The 22,182-nt window shown below is 34.1% G+C and overlaps 3 protein-coding genes across 6 annotated transcripts; 1 reads left to right on the top strand and 2 right to left on the bottom strand.

The window, feature by feature from the left end:
* Positions 1 to 348: 348 nt before the first annotated feature.
* LOC140818245 (wax ester synthase/diacylglycerol acyltransferase 11-like) lies at positions 349 to 3,030 on the bottom strand. Its single transcript, XM_073178149.1, has 6 exons — positions 2,235 to 3,030; positions 1,428 to 1,500; positions 1,282 to 1,349; positions 979 to 1,191; positions 716 to 853; positions 349 to 622 (listed from the first exon to the last, which is right to left on the bottom strand). The coding sequence occupies exons 1-6, from the start codon at positions 2,961 to 2,963 to the stop codon at positions 476 to 478; spliced, it is 1,368 nt and encodes a 455-aa protein (XP_073034250.1). The 5' UTR covers positions 2,964 to 3,030; the 3' UTR covers positions 349 to 475.
* A 10,928-nt stretch (positions 3,031 to 13,958) lies between these two features.
* On the top strand, positions 13,959 to 18,121 carry LOC140818378 (uncharacterized). The gene is given in 6 exon segments (XM_073178315.1): positions 13,959 to 14,242; positions 14,244 to 14,287; positions 15,521 to 16,451; positions 16,575 to 16,670; positions 17,150 to 17,286; positions 17,611 to 18,121. Coding segments are annotated over 6 exon segments (1,551 nt in total). The 5' UTR covers positions 13,959 to 14,059; the 3' UTR covers positions 17,771 to 18,121.
* A 1,286-nt stretch (positions 18,122 to 19,407) lies between these two features.
* Positions 19,408 to 22,051, bottom strand: LOC140818370 (uncharacterized). Of its 4 annotated transcripts, none has more exons than XM_073178303.1 (3): positions 21,954 to 22,051; positions 21,644 to 21,869; positions 19,408 to 20,764 (listed from the first exon to the last, which is right to left on the bottom strand). In XM_073178303.1, the coding sequence occupies exon 3, from the start codon at positions 20,748 to 20,750 to the stop codon at positions 19,668 to 19,670; it is 1,083 nt and encodes a 360-aa protein (XP_073034404.1). In that variant the 5' UTR covers positions 20,751 to 20,764; positions 21,644 to 21,869; positions 21,954 to 22,051; the 3' UTR covers positions 19,408 to 19,667. The 4 variants fall into 4 exon arrangements, with proteins under 4 accessions (XP_073034404.1, XP_073034403.1, XP_073034402.1 ...); XM_073178302.1 differs by having other exon boundaries at positions 21,744 to 21,869; XM_073178301.1 differs by having other exon boundaries at positions 21,744 to 22,027.
* Positions 22,052 to 22,182: the final 131 nt, after the last annotated feature.

Here is a 22,182-nt window from a genome sequence, read left to right as displayed (position 1 = left end):
CTTGAGAAACGAATTGACAACAACAGTGAGCACCGAGGTGGGGCAACATCGTTTTAAAGAAAAAGAGTTAAACTCTTGCTTAGACTATTTTCTCGTAGTCATTTGGTTCACCCATTTCTATTCCGAGATTTATGATGACAAAATAAAAGAATACCTACCAACAATATATATATACACACATATATATAGATGATGGCCAACAAATTGAAATATGTCATTACATCAATATATATATATATATATATGGCAAATAATATCGAGGCAAACAATTATCCTGTGATCGAAAATTCTAGTTGATGTTCGTTTGACGTGAATATTAAGTGGGATATTTCCATGGGTACATGGTACTCATTGTCGTGGCTTCCTTCATATATCACCCCTTGGGAAAAAGAGAATTGTTGTACATCGTGTCAGAGCGAAACGACGATATTCAAGCTCCGAATAAATTTCTGCTAGCTATGTCGAAACAGTCCCTTCAAGTTTTGACAGCAGCAGCTTTCATTTCCACCAAGGCATCTTCCAAACACTTGGCCAGAACCTTAGGGTCCGGTATCACATCTTTGGCCACCAAGATTTGCATGTCAGCCGTGCCTGCGTAACTAATCATGTGCATGGTTACGGCCTGCATAAACACGCAATAAGAACGAGTTGAAAAACCATTTTCGCGTCATATATAGATTTCGAAAACAACAATACAGGAATGGAAAAAGTTTACATGAGACAGGCTGCTTGAAGTCACCCTTATGTACTTTATAGGGTTGCTGACAATGGAAATCTTCTCACTCGGCCCAACCAAGTTCGACATCGTAAATGTTGTGTTACAAACGATCCGATAATTGAGGATACTGGCCAGCTAAAACCCACCAAGAAATACATTTAATTAGTTCCAGAGCTGGTGGAAACACAAAAAAAACTAATGAAAGTGGAACAAGACTAGATTTGGTGTAGACAAGAATAATTAATATCATATATTTAAACCTTTGCTCCGAAAAGAGACATGATGACGTCCCCGATTTTGTACGAGCAAGGGCCCTCGAGGGATAGCTTTTTCTTGTCAATCATTGCTTTGGCTCTCTTCACAAACTGGAGCGGATCCGAACAATCTCCATGATAGTGAACTGGTAGCAGAAGCATCCCAAATTTGTTACCCCATCGAGTCCTAGAGTTACCTTCCATCAATTTCGACAAATCCTGATGAATAATATGTTAAGTTCAAGAAAAAATCATATTGATTTTGCAAGCTCGAAGGAGAGGGAGTTAAAAAAAAGTATTGTAGAGCACCTGTAATCCTGAACTTGGTCTTAAATTCACCATGGCAAGTCCTGTGATTCGAAGTCCCTCTCGTAGAGCTAGTTAACCCGGAGCCAAGAATTCGTGTTAGGGAGACGAAACCAAAAGAAAAGAAATGTGAATCTCTCTTTATATACCTTTAGGTGATCTGATGTCCAAGTATTTTGAAAACCCAGACGTTATTATCCCGAAAAGAACATCGTTAATCGTCTGCATATATATATAAGTAGGTTTCATCCTGTTAAATTCAAGAAACCTACTCTGATTGTATAGGAAAAAACACAACAAAATGATAACTGAAGAACGAAATTAGATAGATATTGCTAGACTATAATTAATTCATGTATTTCATATACTAAAATTTAATACATACATGGGATAATTTGTCTGTGTTTTGGAGGGCAGAAGAATCTAGTTTTGGTACTTTTGACTAACCGCCGAAATAAACGTAACGTGTCGAACCACCACAGAGGGGAAACGAACCAGTGAGGACAGCAAATCTCCGGTTCTCACTTTAATGAATGATCCACAAAAAGTAAAATCCCAACCTTTTCTGGTCTCAACTTTTTCAGTACTAAATAAATTGCTAAACCCACATATATGGACAGACCCACTACTAAACTTGTTGATAATGATAATTATATCTATGCTACTAACTAACTCATCATCGACATATAATCTTGTAAAAAAACTCATCAACATATGATATAATCTCGTTCATAAAAAATAATATTTTTAAATAAACATCCAAAATAAAATATGGACAGATCCGACTCATCTTATGCATAAAGATATGTGATATCATCTGACAAATATACCTATTAATTTATTTAATATTTATATTTTTTCGTTTGAGAATAATAGAGAATAATAAAATATATATATAGGAAGACTGTCTGCCCGAGTTTTTGTGGAATAATAATCAACGGTCAATGATAAGTTACCGCGTCAGAAACAGCTCGTTTGACTGTCTTCATGTCCTCCAGACTAAACGACGCCGTCGCCAACTTCCGCGGCCATAGCTCTACCCCCGCGCCGCCGCTCAAAACTGTTCTCTTGTCCTTCAGCCACAGCGTCCTCAAGCTAAACTCCAAGACATATATAATAGTATACCACACTACCTTAAGCAAAGTCAGAAGCCCCCACTGCCTTCTCGGCGAGGATGAAGCCCCGACACCGCCGATGGCCGGGAGTTTCTCCGGATCGTCGATGCGCCGACAACTACACAACAACATAGACATGAGCGAAATCCCATCCCCGAGCGCGTGGTGCACACGAAACACCGCGGTCCTGTGCGCCATGAGGAGGTGGAGTTCCCACAGGGGTTTATCCATGGAAAGTGGCGACGAAAAGGAGAGATCCGCCATGTAATCGTTGACTGCATCACTTTCGGGGACATCGGTCAGCGGTTGGTGGCGGATGATGAGGTGCCGATCGATGTCTACCTCCGTCCGCCGCCAGTACTCGCGACCGCCGGAATCTCTCACCATGAGGCTACAGAATCGTGGGTGTTTGAGCATGACAGAGTTTCGTAGCTCATTTTTAATGGCTTCGATATCCAATGGATCAACGGCGGCGATGGCACAGCTGATGACTTGATCCATTAGCGGCTGGAGGAAGAGGCGTCCAGCTGGGGTTAGTGGTTGATCTCTCTCCAACTCTGAAGCCTCCATTTTTAATCGAACTGAAAGACTAAGCCTGCGCAAGATAATACAAAAATAAAGCTTGGTGGACTGTGGAATAATATATACACATATATATATATATATTTGTTTCTATATAGATATTTTTTATAATATGTTTTGGAATTAATATATAAATAAATAAAATTTACCTAACTGTATTTTTTATAAATATTTAGAATTTTTTTTGAAAAGGTTGTCTTTTATCATATATAGTTATTTTTTTAAAAAAAATTATTGGATTTTCATTTCACAAAGTTGTTTCGATGAGAAAATACTATCTTTGAAGTTCCCATTTTTCGTAAAGAATGTTTCTTTTTTTGTTTGAACAAAAACAATCTTTTATTTAAGAAATAAATTAAAAAATATATTTAATAAAATAATTTCTCCCTAATTTCGGCGGATAGCTAATGAAAGTGCAAACTGAACGTGTTCTGTATCTTATGATATATAATCACAGATAGCTAATTGTTTACTCGATTATTCAATCATTTATATTTTTAAGATTTATTATTCAATCATTTATGTATTTACGATTTAATAAAAATAAACACAAAACTCTTATAAAACGATCTCATACATTAATAGATATTCAATCTGACCAATAAAATTTGGTCAAAAACTTTTGTGAGACGGTCACACGGGTCATATTTGTGAGACGGATCTATTATTTGGGTCATCCATGAAATTTTTTTTATTTTTTATGCTAAAAGTATTACTTTTTATTGTTAATATGGGTAGGGCACACACATTAATTAGGATCCGTGAGACGGTCTCACATGAGACTCACTCTGAAATATATTATTTTTGAAAAATATTACATTTCATTATAATATCGATATGATTAATCTCACCAATATACGATCTCAAAGAAAAGCTGCTCATTAATGACAAATTAATGGACAAACAATTAAATGAGCATAAATATATAAATAATTGAAACATTAGAAGCTATAAAAGCAAATTAAATATTCACGACAAAGTCAATGAAAATAACATAATTTCAAATACCTATTAAATTAACCAACCAACCAACAGCCAACAACTTTATTAAAAGTAAAAGGGCCCGTCAGAATCTTATTAAATAACTACTATATGAAAATAGTATTTTTAATTTTAAAAAATAAATATATCATGGTAACCATACAATATCCAATCACAAAATTTATTTTAATACAAATTTTAAACTAAAACAGTGCGATTTCTATATCAAATACAACATTCACTTCCAACTTATTTACTTTAAATCTTACACAAAAAAGAATATTATCGAAATATTCTTTTTTCAATTTATTTATGAATTGTATTGTTATATTAATTTTTTACATTTGTATTGAATTATATTAATTATAAATCATTAAATCAAATTAGTCCTTAATTATTAATAATTGACATAAATAAATACATATTTTAAAAAGCAACAATTTTTTTTTAATGATTAAATATCTATTTATGATTTCTATTAATACAAATATGTATAATAAATACAAATTAAAAAATTGTTAAAAAACTGGGACCTCTGGTTTTTTGGCAACGCCGTGACTCTGAGAAAGAAGGCGATGCACTTAAACATGCCTGCAACGGTCTGGATGAGTTTTATGTTCCTCTATCTGGGAAATCAAAGTAATTGGATATATGTGCAAGTTACTTGCTAGAGGTTTGTTTAGATATGTGGTTGATGGAGATTGAAGGAGACTTTTAACTTCATAGTTCATACAAACTAAAGAGAGCAATATGTTTTAAATATAGGCTTTAATTTATCACAAAAAAAATCTTACGAGACTGTCTCACATTTTAATTTTGTGAGACAAATTTTCGACCCGATTTATGGAAAAAAAAAATATTTTTCAAGTCAAAAGTATTATTTTTCATAATAAATATACATTGGGTCGACCTATCTCACGAACGAATATAGATTTGTGAGATCGACTTACAAAATATCTCCTCTTTAGGAATTGTATGGTAGATTTTGTCTCCAACTTTTGAGATTTATCGAGAAAAATTAAATTATATATATATATAATTTAATGAAAGATCATTGTATTAATTGTTTTGTGAAGTCATAACTCGGAGAAAAAATAATCTGAAGAATAACAGTAGACTAATTTTCTTTCAACGATAAACATAATTCTTTAATAAGTAAAAAAGAAAAAAAAAATCTAAATTATCATAAATTGAAATTATTTTTAGAGCCATTCGTAAAAAAGACGTTGTTTTGACTCGTGTGGTGGTTACGAGAAGAGAACACGTACAAGGAACTAGCTCCGTCTTCAATTTTGACTATTCTGGACAGAACATTCGAAGGCTGGTCAAATTTCCAAAAATCCCGATCCATCTCTCATCTAGTCGCCGTCAGAGTTTTCTTTTTTATAATTAATTAAAAAATTTAAAAAAAATTCAAATAATTCAAAATAAAAAAATTTTGCACAATGATTTTAATATGCACTTAGTAAGCACGGCTTAGAGTGAGGTGAGCAGTACTATCCGTGCTTCTTCACGTGGACGAACATCTGTGCTTACAAAGCACGGATTCTACACGTGGACGAGCATCTGTGCTTACAAAATACGGATTCTCCACCTCACTCCAGTATATTTATAAGTATATTATTATAATTTTTTAATGATTAATTTAATTTAAATGACAAATATAAAATATAAATATTTATTGTAATGCCCGGAAATTTAATCCTAGTAATCGGTAATTATTGATTTATAATTTGATAGGATTACGAAAGGATTAATCGGGACACGAAATAAGAGTTCATATAACTTGTGTACGTTTTGGGCAGAAACGTTGGCGCCCGAGCGGTAGAAAATGACCGCCCGAGCGCCAATGCTCAATAGGAAAATGCCTCGGACAGAAGAAGTGGCGCCGAGCGGTAGTTTATGACCGCTCGAGCGCCAGTGCGTGACAAGCCGGGTGCTTGGACAGAGTGTTCGGCGCCCGAGCAGTAGTTTTTAACCGCTCGAGCGCCGCCTGAATTGCATGGAAATGTGCCACGTTTCTCTAGCATGCAAGGTGGATATATATATACATCACTAGTTCATTTGAACGAAAATGAGAACAAAAGAAGCGAGAAAGGTTCGTGTTTAGGAGTGAAATATCCCTACGCCTTTTCTGAGAAATCCGTCCGTCCGAATTGTAATCTGACTTCAGTACTGTAATCCTATCAACGTAGGCTACAACTTGACGCTGTGAGTTCAGGACTTCGACTGCGCCAGAAACCAACAAAAGAAATATGACAGGTATTAGACGAGTTATCTTGTGACAGAAGTGCCGGATAGTGGTGGTATCGCCACGGCACATTGCACGATGTCTCAAGATAGGATTTAGTGATTGAGTTACAGTCTATGACGGATAGGTCAGGACACCGGATGTTTGGTTATATCGAGTAATAGGAAATGGGAATTCGTCTATTACGGAATTCGATATAGGAATACCAGGATATTGGTTATATCGAGTAATAGGAATACGGTTCCTTCTATTACGGAATTCGATATAGGAATACCACATCTGGAAACCGGGATCCCTAGACTAGGATTGAGTCTAGTCTGAATTATGAGTAATGTCGACAGTTTGATTTGATATTGTTTATGTTTCAGATTTGGATACATATTCATGTTACTTGATTACATGCTTTATATCCGTTTGTATGATTGCATGTTTAATTGATTTATACTGGGATTTATTCTCACCGGAGTTATCCGGCTGTTGTCTTGTTTGTATGTGTACTTGACAACAGGTGGGACAGGTCCAGGGTCGAGGAGATGAAGAGCTAGATCGTGATTAGAGTGGTGGCACCGGACTTGGACTAGATGTAGGGTTGAACACTTGACTTTAGTTTTTAAACCCTAGTTTGAATAAATTTTTATGATACAGGACTTGTATTTTATATATACTGATGTGTATATATGTCTTGATTTCACTACGTTCCGCATTTTAAAAAAAGAAAAAATTTTAGACCCTGTTTTTAATTGATTAATTAGTCCCAATTATGATTAAGAATTTGATTAGCGTCCGGGTCCCCACATTTATAATATATAGTAATTATTAAATATTTTATATTATTTGATTGTGTGATTGAAAAATCAAATGATGAGAGGATTGAAGCGAGAAAATTAAGAAGAATAAAAGTAGTAGCCTTTCAACAATACACCAATAAGAAGTTTAACTTTAACATATAATATCGATAAAATATACGCTGAATTATAATATTTTCATGATATTACTAAATTTACATTGTTTATTTTCTATTTAAGTTAGTATTATTAATTGAATTTTAATCACAACATAAAAATACAAACTGTAGGGGTGATCACGGTGCAGTTTTTTTTAAAAAAATGCAAACCGAATTGCTATATGCGGTCGGTTTACGATTTTTTTTAATGAAAAATATTAGATCATATATTTTAATTTATTTGAAAACAACAACAATATAGTGTCTTCAAATATAAATTATAGTTCAAAGCATATAAAGATAAAAATAGATAAAACAATAATCAAGATTTAAAACTAAATATTGTAGAAAAAGAAATAAATACTCTAATAAAATATTAATATGAAGAATAATTAAGAAGAAGATAATTTTTATTGTAAAAATAATAATTTTGAAGAGAGTTGAGATTTAATAAATAACAACTTCTTAATTTGAATATAGTGTTTACAAATTATTATAATTTTAGGCCAAATATTATAGCAAGCGGTTTAGACGGTGCGGTTTGGTGCGATTTTTGGCAAAAAAAATAACCGAACCACGTATGCGGTACGGTTTACGATTGTAATCACTCCTAACAAATTGTAATCACAACATAAAAATACAATATAAATATATTATACAATATTAATATATTATAGTGGAGTGACGTGGAGAATCCGTGGTTTGTAAGCACGGATGCTCGTCCACGTGGAACAACCCTGCTTACAAAGCACGTTTAATGTTCCACATCACTCTAATTCGTGCTTACAAAACACATATTAAAGTAATTTATTTTATTTTGAAATATTTTGTAATATTTTTTATTTTTAAATTAATTATAAAAAACCCCAGTCGCATTCTCATCTCGAAAATATCTCGACCCAAATTGTCGAGATATTTTTTGTCTCGATAGGAAGAATGATCGGATACATAATATATTTCCGAGGATATTCTCGTCCAGATTCGATTATATTAATAATTTTTTAAAAAAAATATTATAATATTATCAACATATTGAGTTTGAGATTATAATTTTAAATAGAATATTATTAGGTCGAAGCCCATACAGAAATTGACTAACACATTTAAAATAGCTAGCTCGTAGATAACAAGAGCTTAAACTAAATGATTAACTAATTCATCCAAATATAAAATTCATACGAACAAATATTATATTTATAATTCAAACAAAATTATACAAAATAGAAGAGAGTTTAATTATGATTATTTTCTCGTTCAGTCTAAAGCTAGAAGAGTGAAAAGAACACACTTTGTGGTTCAAAATGACATGACCTATCATCGGAACGAAAAAATGTTTGACCAGTACTTATTATGTCAAATGATTAATTTTTTATAAAATATTATTTTTTTTATGATTTTTATATTTAATCTTAAAATATTACAAGTGAATAAATATAATCACTAAACATTATTCAATTATGAATATATTAATGGGGAAATTGGTGAAAACATTTTTTTGGGTTCACTTCTTACTCACAAAATTGTGGTACTATGTCATGTAGAAATGTGGTACACTTCATGTGGAAATGTGGTACTAAAAAAATACCCAGGGACTGAACACAAAAAAAAATCGACGGTTGGGGACTGAAGGTCAATTTTCCGTATATTAATTGATGTCAGATATATGAGGTTTAATGAGACAATGATTCAAAATGCTATTTTTTGTTTTGGATTTGCTTGAATTAATCAAGAATTTGTTTCATTTTATTTGTAATGTACTAGGAAAATGATTTCATTTTTTATGGTTATGTACATTGTATGTTAAGTTCGTGTTCATCAGAACTTAAAAATTGACGTATCTTATCTATATTCAATTGATTAAAAACTTTGGAAGATCCTGACCCGAATTTTATAGTCCGTTCTAGGTGGAGCTCGACTTACATCTCAAAGAAACATAGCCTCAAATCCAGTTCTCTTGCAAATAAGTTTCTGTGGTTCCACTTGGATCAAATGATTCCAAATTAGCACACGAGGAAAAGCAAATGTATAGAAAGAATAGGCGGAAGATGGGACGTAACGCGTATTCTTTTCACAAAATATATTGTTACATATTAATTAAGCATAATAAATTATTTTGCAGCTGTCTCGTTTAGACAGAATATTTTAAAAACATTTTTAGTGTTTTATAAGAAAAAAAAATTTAAAGTATGTATGTATAAATTTTTTTGAAAAATATTTTTTTTAAAATGTTATTAGAGTATAATTTTTAAAGAACAATTGAGATTTTTTTTATGTTTTTTAGAACAATCAAACATCTCATCAAATCTAAAAACATTTTTATACAATAATTGTTCAGACACGCATTTATTCTTAAAACAACTTTGGATATTAAAAGTGTGAATTTCCGCTAATACTAACAATAAGGTTCTTATCTTAAAAAAAATTATTTGGGAGTGAAACCACTTGTTCAAACTGATTTCTCAATTATAATTAAAAAATATTATAATTAACATATACATCATGCATATATACCAGGATTTTCATATATATATATATATATATATATATATATATATATTAATTTATGAAATTTTTATCATGAATTTGGAAAATTTTCATTTTTAATACACCACACGGGTTTATTAATTAACATAAGAGTATGTCTATTGTGAGACGGTCTCACGAATCTTTATCTGTGAGACGGGTCAACCCTACTGATATTCACAATAAAAAGTAATACTCTTAGCATAAAAAGTAATACTTTTTCAAGAGTATTACTTTTTCATCGATGATCCAAATAAAGACCTGTCTCACAAAATATGACCCATGAGATCGTCTCACACAAGTTTTTGCTTTAATCTAACTAAAAAAATACGCTCTTTTCTTAATGATATAATTAAGCATGTATTTAGCTTACCAAACAAAAAAAAAATTTCCAAATGATTTCATACTAATATTGCATGAATATTATTACATATGAATAGGGAAATACAACGTTAACCAACTAAGCACAACAAAACAAAGCAAATAAATTCACTTTAACGCTACCTTGCTTTATATTTTCCATCTAATTCTGTTCAGTTCAAAACTCTCAAAGAACTAGCTGCACATTGTATTCTCTCAGGTTTATTCTTATTTTCTTGCTTCTCTTGTTTTAAAAAATGGCTGTAAATTAAAATAAACAAATATTTTATTTATGGTTTCAGCTGGTTTAACATGCATACAAAACCCTAATTTCATTACAAAAAAAAGTGTTTACAGAAGCGGTTTTTGAAGAGCACTTCTAAAACTGCTCGTGGAAACTGAACAACAAAATCAGTTTTACTTAAACCGTTTCTATTTCCTTACTTTTAGGAGTGGTCGCATTACCGCTTTAATTGCGCAATTTTTAGTACCGATTTGTATCAACCGCTGCTATCAATTGCTCCTATTGATTTAACTATTAGAACCATTCTTGAAACTACTCTAATTGAATATTTTTAACAGTGGTTTCATAAAATTGGTGTTGTGAACCGCCCTTATAGCTCTTTTTTTAGGATTGATATGAAAATTGCACCTATTAAAAACTTTTATAAACCGTATTGAAAATATGTAGCGACAGTTTATGGGATAACCGTCGCTAATATTTGCGACAGTTTCATACAAACCGTCGCTTAATCAACAATGCGACAGTTTGAATTATGCCCGTCGCGATATTTAGCGACTGGTATACAAAACCGTCGCTAAATATAGCGACGGTATTATATTGCGACGGAAAGAATAAACCCGTCGCATGTATTCATTTAGCGACTGTTTCATTAAACCCGTCGCTAATATTAGCCACGGTTATAATTTTACTGTTGCTAAATATAGCGACAATCATCAGTTAACTGTCGCTAAATTTAAATTTTCAAAAAACCACCGTCGATAAATTTAAATTTTCAAAAAACCGCCATAATGGCGACGGTGTTCCTCTTAACCGTCGCGAATAGCGACGGTTACTTCTTAACCGTCGCCGAAATTTCTATAAATACCTCCACTCGGGCACCACTTTCTTACCCTTCCTTTGTCCTGAATATTTTTATTTATTCTGTAAATTTGTTGTAGATTATTATTTCATTGCTAGTGGTTCAGATTGTTGTTGCTTATTTTTGGGATTATATGATATGAAACTTTAAATTTTTGGTAAATTATAGCTCTTTTGTACATTAAATTTTGTTGTTCTTTTTACTTCCTTCACAACACTTAAAATTTTTCTCTTTTATACAATTTTACCATTTCACAACAATAAAATTTTTTTACACGTTTTTAGTTTAGATTTAATATAAATTTTTTCTCTTTAATTTTTAGTAAATTTTAAGATTTAATATAAATTTTTTCTCTTTAATTTTTAGTAATTTTTTAAGTAGTAGTTAGTATCAAAAATTATGTTATCATATTAATATTGTAAGTTTTTTTAGCTTTATTAATTTTTTTTTATTTTATTGAAAATATTAGCGACGGAAATCATATTTAACCCGTCGCTAAGTTAGCGACAGAATATATGAACATGTCGTCGCTAGTAGTTGCGACGGTTTTAAAGTTCCGTCGCTATTTTTGTAGACGACGGTATTATAATGTGTCGCTACATAGCGACGGTTTTGCAGAACCGTCGCTACATTTGTCGGCGACGGTTTATCATATACCGTCGCAAATTGTAGCTAAAAATACGTACATCCATTATCGCTTCTATATTCTATAAGGTCATAGATAAGAGGAGCGCTTTTGCAACCGGTGGTACAAATGCTGGAGCGGTTAAAAACCGATCTTAAAATTGAAAAAAACCGCTTCTATAGACACTTTTTTTTGTAGTGTTTCTTCCGATTTTAGCAAACAGATTTTTGGTGGCATTTCTTACTTTTTATTTTTAATCATGTTTTAGTCCTCAGAGATCAGAAATCATGAGAAGACAGGGGTCTTGCTCGAAATGTGGATTTGCATGTGAGTTTGTTTTGTTAAATTTTTGTCGGGGGAAAAAATTTGTCTGTATGGATTTGCATGCAAGTCTACTCCTATCGGTTTGATCTGTAAATTCATACGATGGTGAGACATTTATATATATATATATATATGGAAATTTTTAATTTTTCTTTTCAGTTAATTAAGGCAACAATTGAGAGGTTGGATGATTTGCATGTCATGATGTCTTTTAAGTATATAATTGGACTTTCATATATAATTTTTAGGGATAATTTATGGTTAATGTAATGGTTTCGAATATTTGTTATGCATGCACTGTCAAGTTGAAGTTGACTTACCCCTTTCATTCCGGGGTGATGGATGTATCGTACCATTTGAGCTTCGTACTTTTTTCTGGAGGTATAGAGAAAGCCGAAATCAATAGGATTTCACTAATCCTCTCTTCGCGAAAGGAAGAGCTGGATACTTTCTCTTTGTTTAAGCACATTTCTAGTTAGATTAACTAGTTTGCAAACGAATGAATGAAATTAAACAGATTCCTCGACTTGGAGAAGCATGAACCCCACAAACCTGTAGTATGCAACTCATGCAAATCGAAGGCGAATTCGAGCAAATCGGGTGCTACCGATACTTCGAAACAAGCGGCCGTGGTTACTGAAACTACTGGTCATCCAATAGGAAAGTGGATCCGGGTGGTCTCTTTGTATTCGGAGAGAATATATCGGACCGTGTTCGAGTTGATCAACAAGAGCCAACATCAAAAGGAAAAGGAAAGGGCGTCGCTAGTGGAGATGGGCAGAGTTCAGTTGAAATTGAAGATCATTTTCATACTGGGTTAAGCTTGAAATCTCCATCTACACTCTTTGAAAATGACATCATCACGAAATAAACGAAGATGGTAAAAAATATTCTTTCACAAATAAATTTTTGAATGCTCCAATTTATAGAATGTCAATATGATTACTGTACTATTATCAGAAGAAATGGCTTTCAAGAACATTAGAAATGGGCCATGTATGGCATGAATCATGTGTTTTGAACCTTGTATTTGATATATCTATGTTCTTGCATAACCATATTTGCATTATTTTAAAGAATTATCTTGTTATGGAATTTTCATGTCAAATAAGTTTAGAATACAAGATGAAATCATGTCCACATCCATTTTGGTTAGGTTGATTTTTCCGTTCATGTATATAAATTTGTTTTCAATTTATGTGGATTGATTTCGATTAATTTTTAGTTAACTTGGATTTGGCTTCGATTAAATTTTAATTTATGTGAACTTGTTTATCTGAAATTTAGCTTACGTGGATTGATTTTTAGTTCATTTCGACTTACGTTACTGAGTTAACTGATTTTCAATTCATGTCGACTATTTTTAATTCATGTAAATTAGTGTTGACTGAGTTTCTAAACTATCATCGACTTAGAGTCCGTTTGGTATCAAAAATTTTTGATTAAAAAAGTGCTTTTTTAAGTTGGCTTTTAAAAGTGTTTTTTTAAGTAAAAGTTGTGTTAATATTGTGTTTGGATGAATAGATAAAAAACACTTTTTAAATTAATAAATATGTTTGGAGGCTACTGGTTGATGTTTTTTTAAGTTATTGAAAAAGCTAGTGGAAAAAGCTCTAAAATAGGGCTTTTAAAAAAGCTCTAATTTCAATTTAAATAAGTGCTTTTTTAAGCCCTAGAAGCCCATCCAAACAAGTTAAAAATTAAAAAAACACTTTTTTTTATTGTAACTTCTTATACGAAACGAGCCTTATTTTCAGTTTATTCTATTTTTTAGTTTTTTTTATCATTATTATTAATATATGAATAAGAGTTGTAGTGGGTTCGAATTAGGTGGGAATAAATAAAATAAGGATAAAATACTCAAAAAACATTCAATAGAAAGTCTCACACTCACCAAAAATCGCGGAAGCGCGTCTGGTTGATAGCGTACCACAGTCTATACCCACGCCACCAAATTCTCCGATCACCCGCCGCATGGCTGCCGCGAGCAGCTTTTCAAATCAAGGCGCCATTCTCAATTCTCTGCTCCCTGTTATACTGCTGGTGCTAGTATTAGCTGCTGGATCAGCTGAAGCATCTATTCACATCTATGATCGAGATCCATTCCGAGAAGTCGGTAATGCCTATCTACTCTCAGGCGGAAGCGAGGGAGTCGCCTGCCTCCCGTGTTTCAACTGACCAGCGGGGTCGCTCTTATATCAGGTATACGTTTCCTCTCTCATTTGTGTGTGCATGCGTGTAATCCATGAACCTGATGGCGGTTGCTTAGATCCACTTGAAAATTGTGTGCATTGTTGAGATGCATGAGTTTTAGTGGGGTTTTTATGTTATTAGAGAAAGGAAGGGCGTGGATTTTCCTATTAGTTCCTAATCAATCACTACTTGATGCATACTGGTAAACTGTGCGTACATTTTCTAAATCCACGGAGTCAATTGAAACGGAATGCTTACTGTCATTAAGCGGAGTTTAAGTCTGGTTCTTGCTAGTCGGGGCTTAAAATTGGGAACTTGAGGAAAAGTTCTTTGTCTTGAATTTCATTGTGATTGATAAGATGTCACATGCTTCCCGAGATGGTGGAAGCTGAAAGTGCCGTTTTTGTTCCTGAATATTGTTTTGCCGGTTCAAAAATGACATTTGTTCGACCTCGGGACTCCCGCTGACTTAATAGCCCACTTTTTTTTGACTTGATATCCCTTGCGTGCTCTCTCAATTGGTTTTGAGTGCCACCTGCTCGTAGTGGATTCCATAGTTGTTTATGACAGTTCAGAATCTTGCTGTTCTTTTATGATGTCTCGATTTTGGATTCAGAAATAGAGATCCTTTTACCGATTACCCATAGTACTAAAGACTTAAAGATTCTATTGCTTTGTCATGGTTGGATGAAGCCATGGATATGGGAACTCCATACCATTTTGTCTGAAATTAATGGATTCATATCTTGAGAACATTCACCTGGAAGAGTTACGAAACAAAACTCGGTTTTTGTTCATCTTTTGTAGGTGCATGTTGTTTATGGACACACAAGCATGGTTCCGGTGGTTTTTCCTTTGTTCACGTGTTATTAATTGTTGAGGTATCTATGCATGGACATCCAAGGAATCCTGAAACTTCACTACTTAGTTTATGTTTCCTTTTTTCCTATTGTGAAAGGAAAGTACAAAATTCCTCAATACATGCCTCAAATATTTCTTTTCTTTTTTTTCTTTTGTCATTTGATATATGTCTGTGTTTGTTTGTGCTTGCACACCAAACTCAAAATACAGTTATTGGTACTTTTGTGAAAAAATATCCATCTTTATAGGATGTTCCTGGCGTTAAATAATTTGATTTTTTTGTCTTTCAAAGCAAAAGCAAAGTGCCACAACCATGGCTTTCTTACTAAATCTTCGTTTTGATATTTGTGCGATTACATTTTTAATTTTAAACTGATTTAGGTTTGAGAATATCACATTCTGGAGTGACATAACTGCAGACATGCAAATGGCAGATGGTAATAAGTTGGTTCAAATAGTAATTTTTGAGGCAGCTGACCGTGATAAAATTGGCGGATCTGCTTACGGGGGGCAGAGATCTATTTGTTGCACCCCTGATCTTGCCAAACTGGAAGATTGCAAAGAAGGAGAAGTTATAAGGACACTGTCAGCAACTGACAATAACTGGCCGGTTGTGTTCAATGTTTATTTTAGAGGAAACTCGTTATCTGCCCATGTGAAAAATAACAAGGAAATCAACATTAAAAAGACTGGCATGTACAACCTATTTTTTATTACATGCGATTCAAACCTGAAGGGAATGAGGGTGACTGGGAAGACAGAGTGGAAAAACCCTGATGGATACTTACCTGGTCGGATGGCTCCTTTAATGGCTTTCTATGTATGTATGGCTATCACATATGCAATCCTCAGCATCATCTGGTTTTTCCAGTATGTGAAATACTGGAAAGATGTTTTAGTGCTGCAACATTGCATTACTTCTGTTGTCGCTCTTGGACTGTTGGAGACGACTTTTTGGTATTTTGACTATGCATATTTCAACAACACCGGTACAAGGCCTATGGGGATCACAACCTGGGTTGTGACAATTGGAGCCATTAGAAGAACTATTTCACGCCTTCTGATTCTTTCTGTTGCAATGGGCTATGGTGTTGTCCGGCCCACGCTAGGCGGTCTTACACCAAAGGTGCTTCTCCTTGGTATAACTTATTTCTTGGCGTCAGAAATGCTTAATATTGCTGAGTATGTGGGTACAATAAATGACAAAGCAGGACGAGCCAGAGTCTTTCTTGTCCTTCCCGTTGCATTATTGGATGCCTTCTTAATTTTGTGGATATTCACTTCTCTTTCCAAAACACTAGATCAACTGCAGGTATCACTACATTTAACACCGTCATTTTGTGATTGAGTTGTGTATCCGCCATCCGGATTTCTTTGTTATCTTCTCTACTATGCTGCACCTACCATATCTTTTACCATACTTCCGTGTTTTCAGGCTAAAAGAAGTTCAATTAAATTGGAGATATACAGGAAATTTTCAAATGCTCTAGCAGTTGCAATTGTTTTGTCTGTTGTGTGGATTGGATATGAGGTATGTTCTTATTTCAGCTTATTCTTTTCAATCGGCTAATAATGAAGTTTCTTTTTCATGTTAGATATCATTGTGATGATAAAAATTTATGTACTGGTAGGAAAACATTTTTCTTCAGAATTTGCAGAAACCTGGATATTGAATATGAATATCAAACAAAAAAATGTTGCTGCAATCTTTAGCAGGGGTTATCCTGCCTCCAGACCTGTTGTCCTTGATGTGGATAATACAATCAAGGAAAACTGGAGTAGGATGTAGAATTAAAACAGAAATGAAAATTCTTTTATCTCCAACTTAAATTGAACAATAGGTTGTATTTTGATTTCCAGACATCACTTACTGAGAAACGTCCATTAGTAAGTCTGAAAAAAAAATCCAAATTTTGTTATTTTTGACTTTTTCACAACTTTGTTTTGATTGCATATATTACTGGAGTTTGGAGACTAACATTTGATTACCTATGACTCTACTTCCTACAGGTTTACTTCAAGGCAACAGACCCCTTCAACGAGAAGTGGGCTAGTGCCTGGATTATCACTGCTTTCTGGGACATTCTTGCATTTGCGTTGCTTTGTGTTATCTGTTTCCTCTGGGCTCCATCACAAAGCTCCCAGCGGTAAATTTTAAATTTTTTATTTAATGCAGCCCTTTTCTTTTCACTGGAATATATAACAAAAGAGAATATGACCCGCATTGCAAATTTATCTTACGTTGGACTTTTTGAAGTCTTTTACCGATCTACCCTACATACATGCAACATTCCTTTCGAATTCTAAATTACACAGTTGACAATGTTAGGCAATTTCGGATTTTATTTTGCGAAGAAATTAATTAGTTGATTAAATTCGGGTGTGTACAGTTGTAGGACCTCCCTTTCTACTTATTATATTTGTCAAACAATGTGACTCATTACTCGTAAACACAACATGACTTCTGCCAGTTATGCATACTCGGGCAATAAGGAAGAAGGGAATGATGAAGAAGAATTTGAATCCCTTGTCAAAGAAACTCCTCAAGGCAGTATCGGTTTAGTCAGCCTAGACAGAAAAGATGGGGATTCTTCTGATGTGGATGAGGAAGAAGAGGGTAAGAGGGAATGACGGCAAGTAAAGAACATTTTGAAACATTTGTGCAGGTTTCTTAGTGCTTCGGAATATATAACATGAGTGTACCAATTATGTTAATTCTTTGCAAATTCTTGATTTTCTCCTGTTGGGCCACCTCTACTTTTGAGGGTTTTTACTGAATGTTGTTGTCCTGTAAATCTTATACTGTTGTGACAGTTCAAGAAACATGGCCATAAATTGAAGAGGTCATCAGGATATCACTGGCACTCATAGTTGCCATATCATGTAATTGTCTAGAATTTATATCCTATCCTGGTCTGATGTTATGGCCAATTTTTAAAGAAAAAATCCATATTCATTTTTTAAAACCATTTGCAAGCATTATATATGTCTCACGCAATTCCCATGCCGATTGTCAGCTATTCATCATTCGGATCAGTCTATGTTACATTTGGAATAACACGTGACTGACTTACATTTGGAATAATACCTCGATGTTTTATTAAAATACAATGGTATTACTCAAGTATGGCCAACTCATCCTTCACGCTAAAGTCACGGTTTTTTTGGAAAAACTACATGCACCGACACCCACGACTAGAATTTGTCAAAAAGAAATAGAGTAAGTCTTTTGTGAGATGTTTCATGAATATTTATCCGTGAGACGGGTCAATGTTACCGATATATTCACAATAAAAAGTATTATTTTTTCATGGATGATTCAAATAAGAGATTTGTCTCACAAAATACGACTCGTGAGATTGTCTTATACAAGTTTTTGCCAAAAGAAAGAAAAGTTGTTTCTAATATATATGCAATCCTTTTTGAAAAAATATATATAAATAATCTCTTCAAAGTATCTCAGAATTTGAGGGGATATGGACAATTAAATTTATTATTTATTAATATTGGATTCTTAAAACAATATCAGTTTTCAAAAGGGTATTGACAGAGTTGATTAAACTTATTGAAATTCTTCCAAAATTAATTAAACTTGTCGGGAACTGGAGTGTCATACAAATTTGTAAAATAGAAATAGAAAACGATTTTTTAGCAAATAATATTAATTTATGTTTGAAATTTTCGTGGGGATGATAATTATATTGAAATATTTTTAAAATAGTATGTTTGATTTAATGAAGTATTTTCTGGAATTGGTGAAGAGTTGAATCGAATGTAAAGATTTATTACAAGGGGAAGTGACGAAGTGCGGAAATCAATATTTAATTTTTAATTTTTTTGGTAAAAGAATTGAAAAGAAGTGATAATGTTTTAGAGATCAAGGAAATGATACAAATACCAACATTGACCATTTTGTATCTATTTCCAGGCTGGGTATTGTTCCTCGACGAACAGATGCTCCCAAAGTAGAACTATAGACCTATTTATTACTTTTAGACATGATCAAAAGAAAATATCTTTCCAGAGATCGTAAAAAGACCCATGGTGTAAATGGTAGAAATTAGAAAGACACTGCTAAAAAAAATAAACAAGAAGAAGAAGGCATACTATAAAACAAGGTTAGAAAACTATTCAGAGGTTCACAATACTATGAGAAACTAATAAAAATCTGTAAGCACCATCACAAGCCCGATGGAAATGATTCTTGCATTAAATGATATTGCTGTTTCTCTCATTCCAGAGTTTAGAGATATATAAAACATGATACGGACCCTTAAAATGACATCTTCCATTGGTGAATTCACATAAAAATGTCAATAATAACATTACACCGCAATAAATGCGGATACTACAATTAAAAATTAAATCAAACAAGTGATTATTTACCCTCCACATTCCTGAGCTATCCTATCATACAACCCACAAAAGTATGGAATGCTAATGAGAAGTGTGCAGGGAAATGTTAAAAGTACAGTCAAGCCCTTCTACTCCTGTATCAAGGCCATATAATATGCAACAGCATCACTACCTATCTCCGGTCTTCATTTGGCTCTCTACGCCTTCTCCTCCTCTCTGTACGCCTCACAATGAAGCCACTTTGATGACGCATTTGACCAGCCAGTGGCATATCATTGTTTCCATCATCTTCATTCCCATCATTGTTATCACCATCTGGATAAGAGGAATCAAAAGCACCTCCTGTATGTTCACGATTCTGAACACCTCTAGCTACTGTGCGGTTAGAGTCTCTTTCATCTCGCCTCACACTCCTATAAGGTCCACCATTATCTGGATAACCAAAAGCCTGCAAGAGGAGAAACAGAGACATAAAATCCCGATCAACTCCCACTTCAAAACCCCCATTCTGCTCCATGGCATCTGCATCAAAACCCTCTTCATCTGAATCGGAACCATAGTGGTTTCCCTCAATCACATAATCACCAAAAAACACTGCCCCTGGCATAGATGACCTTATGGTGCTAATCACATCTTCCCTTTCTCGCTCACGCTCCAGCCTACTCCACTTCGTTTCCAGAGCTGGATCCACTTCTCGGGGCTTGGCAGAAGGGTGATATGCCCTCATATGTTTCCTCAGTTCTTTGAATGTTCCAATGAACGAGCAGTTATCTTGCATGCAATTTCGTTTCTTGGAGTTGAAATATTCTCGTGCAGGCTCCACGACAGTCCAGCCCTTCACTTTACCCCTACACAGTGGGCATGCAAGCTCCATGGCCTCACAATTCATAATAGACCAGCCAGATGGTGGAGCCAAATCTGGATTATCAAGAGAATCTTGAAAAGGACAGTTCTCAGCAGAAGATACTTTAGAGTATGCCTTCTTGTACTGGTCGAGGCAGTTGGAATAGCGGAAGCTTGTCCCACACATGTAGGGACGGCAACCTTTGTCATGGGAGGAACACAAGAGAAGAACAGCGTTGTGGGGACACTCCATGCACACGGAACATGTAGCACCTTTCCAGTCCTTTGCAATGCTTTTGGAGCAATTCTTCTCATGAGTTCCCTCAGTTTGATAGTAATTTGGCATGGGGTATGGCTTTGGCCTGCACTGTCTTGAGGTAATTCCCCGTCTTCCCCTGGTGCCTTTTGCCATTTTCTAGATATAATCTGCACACCAGTATTGCAAAAATGGTTGAGGTTTTCAGACTAGTTGTATGGACAAACTCAACGCTAAACACCACAAAGAGGATAATAGTTTGTAATTCTCTCTGATAATCTAATTTTGATTTCAGTTTGCTTTCAAATTATTAATAGGCCATTATGAAAATCTTGTATTGTCCAAGATTGAACATGTATTCATTCTAGCTAAGGATTTCAAGAAAATATACACCAGCACAACGAATATCTGTGCCATGTTTTCTGTAATGGATCTTCTAGTACATCATCAGACCATTAGGATTAACCTAGTGAACAAATAGCTTCCTCAAAAAAGAAATACGTAAATAAAGAAAAGAACTAAAGAGTGCTAGGAGTAAGGGTATGCTCAAGAGAGATAAATAGAAAAATCAAAATAAAAGTTGAGTTTCATACGTCAAAGATGAGTATAACCACGGAACCCTGAAGCAAATCTTGTAGCTGCTGTTGTTCCAATCAAAAAGGATCCGAGAGTTGAAAAGTATACAAATCGATCACCGCATACACACACACACTCACTCGAACAAGAAAATCAAATTAGGCATAGTGCCAACATCAGGCACATCAATCAAGCTAAACAAAAACTGGAGCCAACAGCCTATAGCATAAGCAATTAAAATACAGATCATGTGCTTTGGCATAAGAAGGTATCCTGAACACGAAACAACGAGGTACCAGCAAAGAATCACGCAAGGTAACAGATAAGGAAATTTGATAAATTAGAGATCAATTATACAAAAATCTCAACCCTGTGACCAAAATGAACTGTCTTTTCAATTAATTAATGGCAAAATTACAAAGATGGATGGGAACTATTAAAAAGAAAACAAATCAATTCAACGATAAAGGCACCTAATCACTGCCTCCGAACGCCTCAATCATACATTACATCCGAGATCCTCAATCCCTGATCAAAAAATTAATATATTATCCAGAAATGAGAGCATCTTACCTAAGGATTAACTTGGGTATGGAGAATCGGTGGATGAGTAATCAAAAGTCGGTGCCAGAAATCGAAAATTATAGCGGAGAGATCAAAGGAAGGAAATTATATCGCTGCCATTTCCCAAAATTCAAGCTGTAAAAATCAAAACAAATCAAAGAAATCGAAAAGAGAAGAATTTTATCGAGAGACAACGGACAGCTAAAGGAGGAGGAAAACCATTTTGAAAGCGTGCCACATAAGGCTCTGTTTGGCCCACTGCACTGGATCTAGGGGGATGGGATGCTCGGCATCTTCTTCTCTTCTTTTTTAGTAACATGGAATAAATAAATTTGATTTAAAAAAAATTAAAACAAAAACACTTTTTAATATGAGTGAGTCTCATGTGAGACCGTTTCACGGATCATAGTCTGTGAGACGAGTCAACCCTACCCATATTCACAATAAA

Source organism: Primulina eburnea, chromosome 17, assembly GCF_022965805.1.
Source record: "Primulina eburnea isolate SZY01 chromosome 17, ASM2296580v1, whole genome shotgun sequence".
NCBI classification, from domain to species: domain Eukaryota; kingdom Viridiplantae; phylum Streptophyta; class Magnoliopsida; order Lamiales; family Gesneriaceae; genus Primulina; species Primulina eburnea.
The sequence above is the reverse complement of the archived record's forward strand: the minus strand, read 5'-3'. Positions and strand labels throughout refer to the sequence as shown.